Genomic DNA, 11291 nt, shown 5'->3' with positions numbered 1-11291 from the left:
TGTAACTGGTTAAAGCTCTTTAGTCAGTGCACTGGAAGACTCTCACTCGAGTGTGGCCGTGTGTTGCTGCTTTTCCAGTCACACTGATGTTTGAAATCTTTTCAAATCAACAGACTGGACAATCATTTCTCCTTCTAGATTCAAAGTCCGATGATATTCAGCTCCCAAGGAATATGACTCTGTCAGATCTCGACGTGATGTTTGAGATTTCGGCCTGTGATTCCTCTTTCAATATCCTATAAAACGAGTTTACAAAAGTCATCAGTGTCAGTACAGGATAGAAATTCAGAACAGACAATTCTAGTTTCTATGGAACATTCTTTCCTCTCTCATTCCCCAAAAAGCTGTAAGTCTCCATCCCACACACTCTCCCTCCATTCTCACTCTGCTGTATCGAATATTCACCCTCCCAATTCTCCTGAAGGTGCTGATTGAGGCTGATTGACAGATCCATGCTCACTGCTTCCTGTCCTGGACACAGAGACCAGAACAAATAGGAGCTGCAGTCGGCCATTTGGCCCATCGAGCCTTTTAAACTATTCAGTGAGATAATTCGTTCATCTACCTCAGCATCATTCTCCCCACACTAAACCCATATCCCTTGATATCCTCAATATCTAGAAACCAATCAATCTCTCTCTTGAAAATAGTTGATGACTGAGGCTTCACTGTCCTCAGGGGTTGAGAATTCCAAATCTTTACCACATCCTTGAGTGAAGAAATCCCCCCACGTATTAGCTTTTGCTCCATCTTCTTGTCTGTTCCCCATAACTCTTGACACCCTTGTCAGTCAAAGATCTGTCTAACTGGAATATATTCAATGATCCTCAGCCTCCACTGGTCCCTGTGGAAGAGAAATCCGAAAGACTAACAACCCTCTGAGGGAAGAGATGTCTGGAAATCTATAACGTAGCTACAGTTCCATATTACAAGATATTCAGATCCCAAGGAATATGACTCTGTCTAGATGTGACGGTTGAGAGTTTTGCCTGTGATTCCTCGTTCAAAATCCTGTGAAATGAGTTTGCAAAAGTCATCACAGTCAGTACAGGATAGAAATTCAGAGCAGACAATTCTAGTTTCTATGGAACATTCTTTCCTACTTCATTCCCAAAAAGTTGTAAATCTCCATCCATATCTATGGATTCTATTTAAAAATGAAAGTGGATGGGCACTTGAAGGAAATAAACTTTCAGGAGAATGGGGATATAGAGGGGGAATGGGACTGGAATGTTATACAGGGAGTCAGCATGGACTCGAGTTACCGAATGGATTCCTTCTGTGCTGTAATGACTTTATGACTGGAAATGTATAACATCGCTACAGCATTATATTGTAATGCAAGAAATAATAATTAATGTATTTTATTACAGAAACATAAATAATGTATCTAATCTGGGTACCTTATAACAAAACTAGACAGATCTCCGTCCTATATTAACATACTGTCCCCTTAAATGTCATCCATCCCCTGGGGAAAGCTGCCCTTTAATGTGAACATGAGGAAAAAGACCATCCTTTTAGACAGACAAATAAATGTGTCAAGCTGAGGGAGCAAAGGATGTTCACCAGGCTGATTCAGGGAATCACGGGACTGATGTATGAGGAGAGATTGACGAGGTTAGGATTGTTTTCATTGGAGTTCAGATGAATGAGGGGGGAATCTCAAAGAGACTTATAAAATTCTAAGGGTCGAGACAGGATAGATGCAGGGAGGATGTTCCCGATGGAGTCCAGAACCGGGGGTCACAGTCTGAGGATTCAGGGCAGACCATTTAGGACGGAGGTGAGGAGACATTTCTTCACCCAAAGAGTGGTCACCCTGTGGAATTTATTACCACAGGAAGTAGTTGGTGCCAAAACATTGAATGTATTCAAGAGGCGGCTGGATATAGCACTTGGGGCGAATGGGATCACAGGTTATGGGGAAAAAGCAGGATTAGGCTACTCAGTTGGATGATCAGCCATGATCGTAATGAATGGCGGAGCAGGCTCAAAGGGCCAAATGGCCTCCTCCTATCTTCTATGTTTCTATATCAATGTCTTCCAGAGAGAGAGAGAGGGAGACCTGGGCCAACCTTTCCAGAGTCTGCAGCCTCCCTGGATTCACTTCCTTTCCCTTCAGTTGTTGCAAGTCCCCAATTTCCCCCAGAATGAGAAAAGAAATGGAAAGGGGGAGAAAAGAAAGTGTTTTACTCACAGATGTTGCCCTCTTTTAGGTCAAAACAAATAAACAAACTCAAGTTAAATCAGGACAAAGTAAAAGGGGCAGCTCCCCAAAAGGAGGAGGAACAGCCTGAACAGAAATCAAAGTACAAAGGAAACTTAAAAACATCAAATTAAAATGTGATTATTAGGGTCAATAATGCACCCCAACCCATGCAGTGCCCAACGGGCACGGAAGGCGTCAACCGCGCCCGTGGACACCGCATGCCGCCTCTCCAGGGACACCCAGCCGCGAACGTAGCTGCGGTAGAGGGGAAGACAGTCAGGATGGACGGCCCCCTCGATCGCCCGGTGCCTGGACCGGTAAATGGCGCATTTCGCCAATCCCAGGAGCAGGTTCACGAGGAGGTCGCCATCCCGACCCCAACAAAAAGAGAGTGCAACCTAAGACACAAAACATAGACATGGTCCACGGACTCCACAAGGCCACAGAAGGGGCAAGCTTCATAGCCCGTGAACCAGTGAATCCTACGGTTGTGCGGAACTGCTGCATGCATCACCCTTCACCCCAGGTCCCCGATGTAATTGGGGCAATCCCTCCATAGAGGGACCTCTACGGAAACAAGGCCCGCCAAGGTGTATCTGCGCGACAGGCGAGGAGGCGGCAGTGGAAGGTGTGCAGCAGCAGCCCGCACAGGAAACGCCTCCGCGCGGTAGAAAAAGACACAGAGGTGGAGAGAATGTTTATCCTCCTACCCTGACCTTGACCCGGGAGCCGTAAAGGTTGGTGAGAGTCGTAGCGGACATGCCAAATTTCCTTAGTCTTCTGGGAAAGTTGGTGGGGCTTACTTATCCTCAGTGTAATTTTTCGTTAGAGAGAAGAAGGTTAAGAGGTGACTTAATAGAGGCGTACAAGATGATCAGAGGATTAGATAGGGTGGACAGTGAGAGCCTTTTTCCTCGGATGGTGATAGCTAGCACGAGGGGACATAGCTTTAAATTGAGGGGTGATAGATATAGGACAGATGTCAGAGGTAGGTTCTTCACTCAGAGAGTAGTAAGGGCGTGGAATGCCCTGCCTACAGCAGTAGTGGACTCACCAACATTAAGGGCATTTAAATGGTCATTGGGGATAAACATATGGATGGTATTGGAATAGTGTAGATGAGAGGGGCTTTGGATTGGTTTCACAGGTCGGCGCAACATTGGGGCTGAAGGGCCTGTACTGCGCTGTAATGTTCTATGTTCTATGCTGTCAGATCTGCAGAGATTTTCCAGCATTTTCTGTTTTTATTTCCCTTTCTTTTTCCTTCTCTGTCACCGCTCTGTCTCATCAATAAGACATTGGGACTCAGAGGGTTGATGCAGTTTGATGGACAAGTTGTCTCCATTCTGAACACTGGGGAACAAGCGCCTCCCACTCATTGACAACATTGCCCTCTACAAACATGGCGGCCGCACGTGCGCACTGCTCCATATTGCCCCCAATAAAGATGGCGAACGTTAACCCGGGACGAACACGAGGAGCTGCAGCCCCGCTCGGTACAAACTGGGTCCGGGAAGCTCTCTTCCGCGGTTTGCGGCTTACACAACATGCTTACGTAGCGTTTCCACCCACCCGGGCGATCCATTGCTCTCTCCGTACCGCCAATCACCTCGAACAGATTTCCGAGCCCAAAACAAAAGCCGTTTTCCATCGCCATTACTCACACTGCGCATGCTCGAGTTAAAGTTGGCCCCGCCCCTCGTTCGCTCCTATTGGTTGCACTGCCCCCTCTTCCCATTGGCCCGCGTTGCCGTCAATCAGCCGGGCATTGTGACGGTGACTTGCTGCTTGTCCAATAATCACAGTGACAGAGTCTCAGTGTAACAATGACACACACAGGCTCCAATACAATCAGAGTGGGGATGGAGCACAGAGACAACACAGCAAAGCACTGACTTACTCTGAGTGTAACAGTGACACACACAGGCTCCAATACAATCAGAGTGGGGATGGAGCACAGAGACAACACAGCAAAGCACTGACTTACTCTGAGTGTAACAATGACACACACAGGCTCCAATACAATCAGAGTGGGGATGGAGCACAGAGACAACACAGCAAAGCACTGACTTACTCTGAGTGTAACAATGACACACACAGGCTCCAATACAATCAGAGTGGGGATGGAGCACAGAGACAACACAGCAAAGCACTGACTTACTCTGAGTGTAACAATGACACACACAGACTCCAATACAATCAGAGTGGAGATGGGGCACAGAGACAACACAGCAAAGCACTGACTTACTCTGAGTGCAACAAATACAATGTTTGTTCAAATAATAAGAGTCACGTTGCAGTATGTTAGCGAACACAGCATTAGATCCAATGTAATGGTAATACAGTCAGTATCTAGTGCACCATAACCAAAGTTTAGGTTTCATTTGATAGTGTGAGTGAGTCATGGTCTATTGATATAATGTATTTAGATTCCGGTGTGTGTTACTCTGCCACTGTCAGTATCAAACAATAACCTGTCTGTTATTCCAATTCTGCTGTATTTTACAACGTCGATGGTTGTCATGATGTGGAGATGCTGGCGTTGGACTGGGGTGAACACAATAAGAGTTTTAACAACACCAGGTTAAAGTCCAACAGGTTTATTTGGTAGCAAATACCATTAGCTTTCGGAGCGCTGACGAAGGAGCAGCACTCCGAAAGATAATGGTATTTGCTACCAAATAAACCTGTTGGACTTTAACCTGGTGTTGTTAAAACTCTTACTGTATTTTACAACTGCAGCTCCTGGGGCTGATTGGAGTCTGGTATAATAATCACAAAGGTCGGTTTCAGTGTCTCTGAGGTCATTTTAACTGCAGGTAATCTGACATTAAGGGAGACAAGAGGCCCAACAAACATTTGATTATAATAGGAGGACAAAGTGTAAGGGAACAATGATATTTTAAGGTCATAGAAACCCTACAGTGTAGAAAGAGGCCATTCGGCCCATCGAGTCTGCACCGACCACAATCCCACCCAGGCCCTACCCCCATATCCCAACATATTTACACACTAATCCCTCTAACCTACGCATCTCAAGGGGCAATTTTTTTAGCACAGCCAATCAACCTAACCCGCACATCTTTGGACTGTGGGAGGAAACCGGAGCACCCGGAGGAAACCCACGCAGACACGAGGAGAATGTGCAAACTCCACACAGACAGTGAGCCAAGCCGGGAATCGAACCCAGGTCCCTGGAGCTGTGAAGCAGCAGTGCTAACCACTGTGCTACCGTGCCGCCCTGTCTGTGTTATGGTGAGTGTTACTGGGAGGTGAGTGATAAAATACAAGTGGAAACATCACGACAGATACATGTGACTGATTCGGCCTGACTGAGAGCTGTTATACTCGAGGCGAGAATAATGAGGACATGGGGAACTCCAGGGATTTCTGATATCTGAGGTGTATCTGTTCGAGGAACTGAAAATAATCAGTTCCTCCTCATGGTTATCTCCAGTTCTCAAGTTACACAGACACACAGGAAAGAGATCTGACAGCTCATCAAACACAATATTTTAATCTTCTGTTTGAGACACATTATAATCGAAAAGATCAAATATTAAAACCTGAGGAGAGAAACATTCAGAATGTCACAAAGATGAGTGAACTGTCCAATTAATCCCATTCTCCATAACTCTGCCAATTTACCTTCTGCAAGTATTTATCCAATTCCCTTTGAAAGTTACTAGTAAACCTGTTTCTAGCACCTGTCAGTTTGTGCAGTCCAGATCATATGAAGTTATTGTGTAAAACATTCTCCTTATCACCCCCTCCAATTCTGTTGTCAATTAAATTAAATCTCTGTATCCTCTGCTTACAGACCTTCCTGCACCAAGGAAATCGATTCTCTCCATCGACAGACCCTCCTGCTCCTGGGAGATAATTTCTCTCCATTGATACTATCATTAATCATTTGTCATTTTAAACACCTCTATTAAATCTCCCCATCACATTCCCTGATCTAAGATGGATAACCCATGTTTTTCCTGCCCTGAAGAATAAATGGACTCAAAATGTTAACTCTCTGAACAGATGCCGCCGGACCTGCCGGGTTTTTCTGCTTTTCTCCCTGTTTATCCCTCTATAATCAATCAGAAACTCTTCATGATTTTGAACATCTTGATCAAATAGGAACACACAGAGCCTGAGAGAGGTACAGAGGGAGAGACAGAAAGACTGAGAGAAAAATTGAGAAAGATTTTAAAAAGCAGGAAGATGAGGCGGTCAAAGATAAAAGCTGAGAAACAGAGGAAACAAGCAATACAGAGAGAATGATATAGAATATAAGGGAGCAGGCTATCAGTTCCCAGCTATGGGGAGCAGAGTCGGCATCTCCACGTCAGAGCAGAGGGAACTCAGTGGGCGGCACAGTAGCACAGTGGTTAGCACTGCTGCTTCACAGCTCCAGGGACCTGGGTTCGATTCCGGCTCGGGTCACTGTCTGTGTGGAGTTTGCACATTCTCCTCGTGTCTGCGTGGGTTTCCTCCGGGTGCTCCAGTTTCCTCCCACAGTCCAAAGATGTGTGGGTTAGGCTGATTGGCCATGCTAAAATTGCCCCTTAGTTTTCTGAGATGTGTAGGTTAGAGGGATTAGCGGATAAAAATATGGAGGGATATGGGGGTAGGGCCTGGGTGGGATTGTGGTCGGTACAGACTCGATGGGCCAAATGGCCTCTTTCTGCACTGTAGGGTTTCTATGATTCAGTAACTGATCCACAGACACAGCTGGTTATATCTGCGAATGGAAACTCTGAACAGAAATAACAGGCTCATTTGTAAATGTCACCACAATGTGATCAGTGAGACTCTGCCCCGACTCTGTGGACAGATATAGGCCGCATTGACAGATGTTCTCACCAGATTGTGGTCCCTGGATTTATTTTCTGCTCAGAACTGAGATGTGTGTTTTTGAACCGGCAGCAGAGAAACAGGAAGTTGTGATACCTGAGAGTGAAACAGCCGGTGTCAGTTTGATGTTATCACCATGAACAGTCTTCCTGTCTGTGAGGGTGAACTCACTCTGACAGCATCAAGAACAACCACACAGATTGCTGCCGGTCTCAGCATTACATTCACCTCCATTCCCATTTTAAACAATAAAGAAAGGAGATTATTATGGATTTTTAACACATTCACTGAATTGGGAGATGGACTGAGGGTCATCAGTGGGAGAAATGAGGAGGAATTAGAGAACAAATGAGTTTTCCCAAAGAGGGTTATTAGAAAAGAGGAGATTTAAAGTGAGTCAGGGCCTGTCAGAGGCAGTGGGAGAGAGAAACAGAGAGGATTGAATCTCCATCAATTACATGTTTTCTCAGGCAGCGAAGAGAGATGAAGTGTGTTTGTGCTTTTTCAGAGAGAGGTAATGAGAGAGAGAAAACAATGAACAAGTATAAGCAGATCTGAAATAGGAAGGTTAAATGAGTGAGTGTTTGAAAGAAAGATAGAGAGACATTAAGTGACGAAGACAGTTTCTGAGAGGAGAGAGGTTAAGTGAAAATGAGAGAGGAGCGAGGTTAGAGTGTAAGAGAGGTGGAAGGTGAGGTAAGTGTGAGTGAATGCCTGGAGAGAGAGAGAGACGTTCAGTGAGTGTGAGAGAGATGAGAGATGTTGAGTGATTGAGTTTCTGAGAGAGAGGAGATGTTAAGTGAGTGAATGTCTGAAAGAGAGGAGAGCAGGTTCACACCCAGGGGTCACTGAGGATGATCAAAATAAGGAGATCACCCAGAAAACTACCAACAGGAAACTTCAGCTGAACACATCACTCATTCTTAAATGATCAGTCAGGGCTCTGGTGCTGCTCAGCTTCTCTCTGTTCTGTTCATAATGGTTAAAGGCTGATAGGAGTGAGGTTTATTTAAAAGGATAGTGTATGGGAAGCACACAACAAAACTGAGAATTCTTGGACACACACTGCAGCTCCTTCTCTATCTGGGAATCAAATTGTTGTCTAATTGTCCCAGCAGTTAACAGGCTCCTTTGAACTTCTCCAGCTGCTACTTTGATGCAGACTTCAACCAATTTATTTGAAGCCAGTTTCTGTTCAATAAACCAGGACTGACACACACACACATTAAAACGTTTTAGACTTTTTTTCATTTTTAGTCTGGAAACATAATCCTGCCGTTTCATTCTCAGTCAGGAATAGATCCCAGTTTTACACCAATCTTTGACAGCACGTTTCCAGCATTCACCATTGTTCTTCCTGACTCTAAACACAGTTGTAAAGGAGCTTCTTTTCCGTGTCTAGGAGCTCGGAACCATGGAAAAGAGCGACTGGGACACATTTTTTTCACACCTCAGGATTCACCCACACGGGGACTTTGCTGTCAGTGGAAAGTGACGAAAAAGACCAAAGTGCTGTTTGTCCCTCTCAGCGAGACCCTGAAGGACTGGGTCAAGAATGAAGTTCTGTTGCTACTGTATGATCCTCCCTCAGATTGCCCTTTCTGAGCTCCAGCCTGGTGACGTTAAACACTCAAATGGAAAAGACAAAAATCTACAACAATGATTCAATCAAATGTCTATTTCACATTTATTCAGAATATCAAACCTCAACAGAAGAAAAAAGTCAGAGTGAACATGATTCAGACCTGGATATGATTAACAGCATCGATAAGTGTAGAATCCAAACCTTGCAGTCCCTTGTGAACTCGCCGGTGTGTTAGCAGGTGGGATGACTGAATAAATCCCTTTCCACAGACATTACAGGTGAACGGCCTCTCCCCAGTGTGAACTCGCTGGTGTTTCAGAAGATAAGATAAATGAGAAAATCCCTTCCCACAAACAGAGCAGGTAAATGGCCTCTCCCCACTGTGAACTCTCTGATGTGTCAGCACGTTGGATGACTGACTGAATCCCTTCCCACACGTGGAGCAGGTGAACGGCCTTTCCCCAGTGTGAACTCGCTGGTGATTCAATAAGTTGGATGAACGAGTGAATCCCTTCCCACAAACGGAGCAAGTGAATGGCCTTTCCTCACTGTGAACCTGCTGGTGTGTCAGAAGGTTGTATGAACGGGTGAATCCCTTCCCACACACGGAGCAAGTGAATGGCCTCTCCTCACTGTGAACCTGCTGGTGTGTCAGAAGGTTGTATGAATGGGTGAATCCCTTCCCACATTCAGAGCAGGTGAACGGTCGATCCCCTGTATGGAACTGCTGGTGTATCAGAAGGTTGGATGAATTAATAAATCCCTTCCCACAGTCTGAGCAGGTCATAGAAATCATAGAAACCCTACAGTGCAGAAGGAGGCCATTCGGCCCATCGAGTCTGCACCGACCACAATCCCACCCAGGCCCTACCCCCACAAGGGCCTCTCCCCAGTGTGAATTCTCTGGTGGTTCAGTAGGGCAGATGGGCAGCTGAATCCCTTCCCACACACACAGCAGGTGAATGGCCTCTCCCCAGTGTGAGTATATTGGTGCGTCAGCAGATCCTTTTTGTTTTTAAAGCTCTTCGCACAGTCAGAACAATTAAAAAGTTTGTTATCAGAGTGAACAAGTTGATGTGTCTGCAAGTGGGATGACTGAATGAATCCTTTCCCACACACAGAGCAGGTGAACGGTCTCTCCCCAGTGTGAATTCGTTGGTGTGTCAGCAGATCTTTTTTGCATTTAAAACTCTTCTCACAGTCAGAACATGTAAACAGTTTCTCATCAGTGTGAACAAGTTGGTGTGTCACAATGTGGGATGAGCGAGTGAATCCCTTCCCACACACAGGGCAGGTGAACGGCCTCTCCCCAGTGTGAACCCGTTGGTGAGTCAGAAGATTGTATGAATGGGTGAATCCCTTCCCACAGACGGAGCAGGTGAACGGTCTCTCCCCAGTGTGACTGCGCCGATGAACTTCCAATTGTGATGGGAAACCGAATCCCTTCCCACAATCCACACATTCCCACGGTTTCTCCATGGTGCTGGTGTCCTTGTGCTTCTCCAAGTTGGATGATCAGTTAAAGCCTGGTCCACACACACAACATACAGATAGTTTCACCCTGCTGTGAAAAGTGTTATGTTTCTTCAGGCTGTGTAACTGTTTAAAGATCTTTCCACAGTCAGTTCGCTGGAACACTCTCACTCGGGTGTGGGTTTGTCCCGATACTTTTCCGGTCACACTGATGTTAAATTTCTTTGCCCACAGGCAGAACAGACAAATATTTCTCCTTCCACATTCAAAGGCCGATGATATTCAGCTCCTAAGGAACTGAATAACTTTGTCAGATGTGATGTCCGGTTTGAGTTTTCCGACTGCCGTTCCTTCACTTCGAATATCCTGTAAAAAAGTTTAGAAAAGTCATCACTGTCAGAACTGGATAAAAATTCTGAACAATTCCAGTTTCTCTGGAACATTTTTTCCTCTCTTGTTCCCCCAAATCTGTAAATCCCCGTCCCACACACTCTCCCTCCTCCCTGGGCTGAAATCCAAACCCATCTCCACCATTTCTTTCCTCCACTCCCAGTTTTCTCCCTCCCTCTCCTCTGTCTGGGTTCAGTTCATGATGTGGTTTTAAGACTTGATGAGCTGTAAGTATTCGCATTCCAACCATTATTCTGTAAATTGAGTTTGTGTCTTTATATGCCCTGTTTGTGAACAGAATTCCCACTCACCTGATGAAGGAGCAGCGCTCCGAAAGCTTGTGGCTTTTGCGACCAAATAAACCTGTTGTACTTTAACCTGGTGTTGTTAAACTTCTTACTGGGTTCAGTTCTCCAGCTCCTGTCTGCAGACTGACAATAAAACCAATGGGTCTTATTGGGGGTGTTGGGGCCTCCAGCGGGTGTTTGTGAATCCTCCCCGCCCACCTCCCAGGGTTTCCTTCCTTCCCAGAGATCAGAGTCCTCATTGATTTGAGGCCAAAGTGTAACCTCTTATTTATTGTCCCCCTCCCCCATCCTCTGATGTGAACCATCCTCCAGTGGCTGAGCCAGGATGGGGCCGTTAACCTGGGCCTGTTCCCGGGAGGGAGGGAGGGAGAAGCCCCGCAGCTGCAAACCAGGGAGCTGACAATGATTCTGAAGGGTTTGCGGATCCACAAAGTGTTTCCAAATCCTCCCAGCCACCGCCTAACGCTGACTCCGC

General features: G+C 45.9%; 1 protein-coding gene across 1 annotated transcript; it reads right to left on the bottom strand.

Annotated features, from left to right (window-relative positions):
- Positions 1-8723: 8723 nt before the first annotated feature.
- Positions 8724-11088, bottom strand: LOC144486253 (uncharacterized). The gene is made up of 2 exons (XM_078204324.1): positions 10820-11088; positions 8724-10484 (listed from the first exon to the last, which is right to left on the bottom strand). Exon 2 carries the CDS (start codon positions 9439-9441, stop codon positions 8800-8802), a length of 642 nt encoding a protein of 213 aa, XP_078060450.1. The 5' UTR covers positions 9442-10484; positions 10820-11088; the 3' UTR covers positions 8724-8799.
- Between the last annotated feature and the right edge of the window lie 203 nt (positions 11089-11291).

The sequence above is a fragment of the Mustelus asterias genome, unplaced genomic scaffold, assembly GCF_964213995.1.
Source record: "Mustelus asterias unplaced genomic scaffold, sMusAst1.hap1.1 HAP1_SCAFFOLD_310, whole genome shotgun sequence".
Classification (NCBI taxonomy): domain Eukaryota; kingdom Metazoa; phylum Chordata; class Chondrichthyes; order Carcharhiniformes; family Triakidae; genus Mustelus; species Mustelus asterias.
Note: the sequence above shows the minus strand (reverse complement) of the source record. Positions and strands in the feature narration are given on the sequence as shown.

Coding starts and splice junctions, on each gene's coding strand:
- LOC144486253 (XM_078204324.1), bottom strand. CDS start 9,441: ATGATTTCTATGACCTGCTCAGACTGTGGGAAGGGATTTATTAATTCA.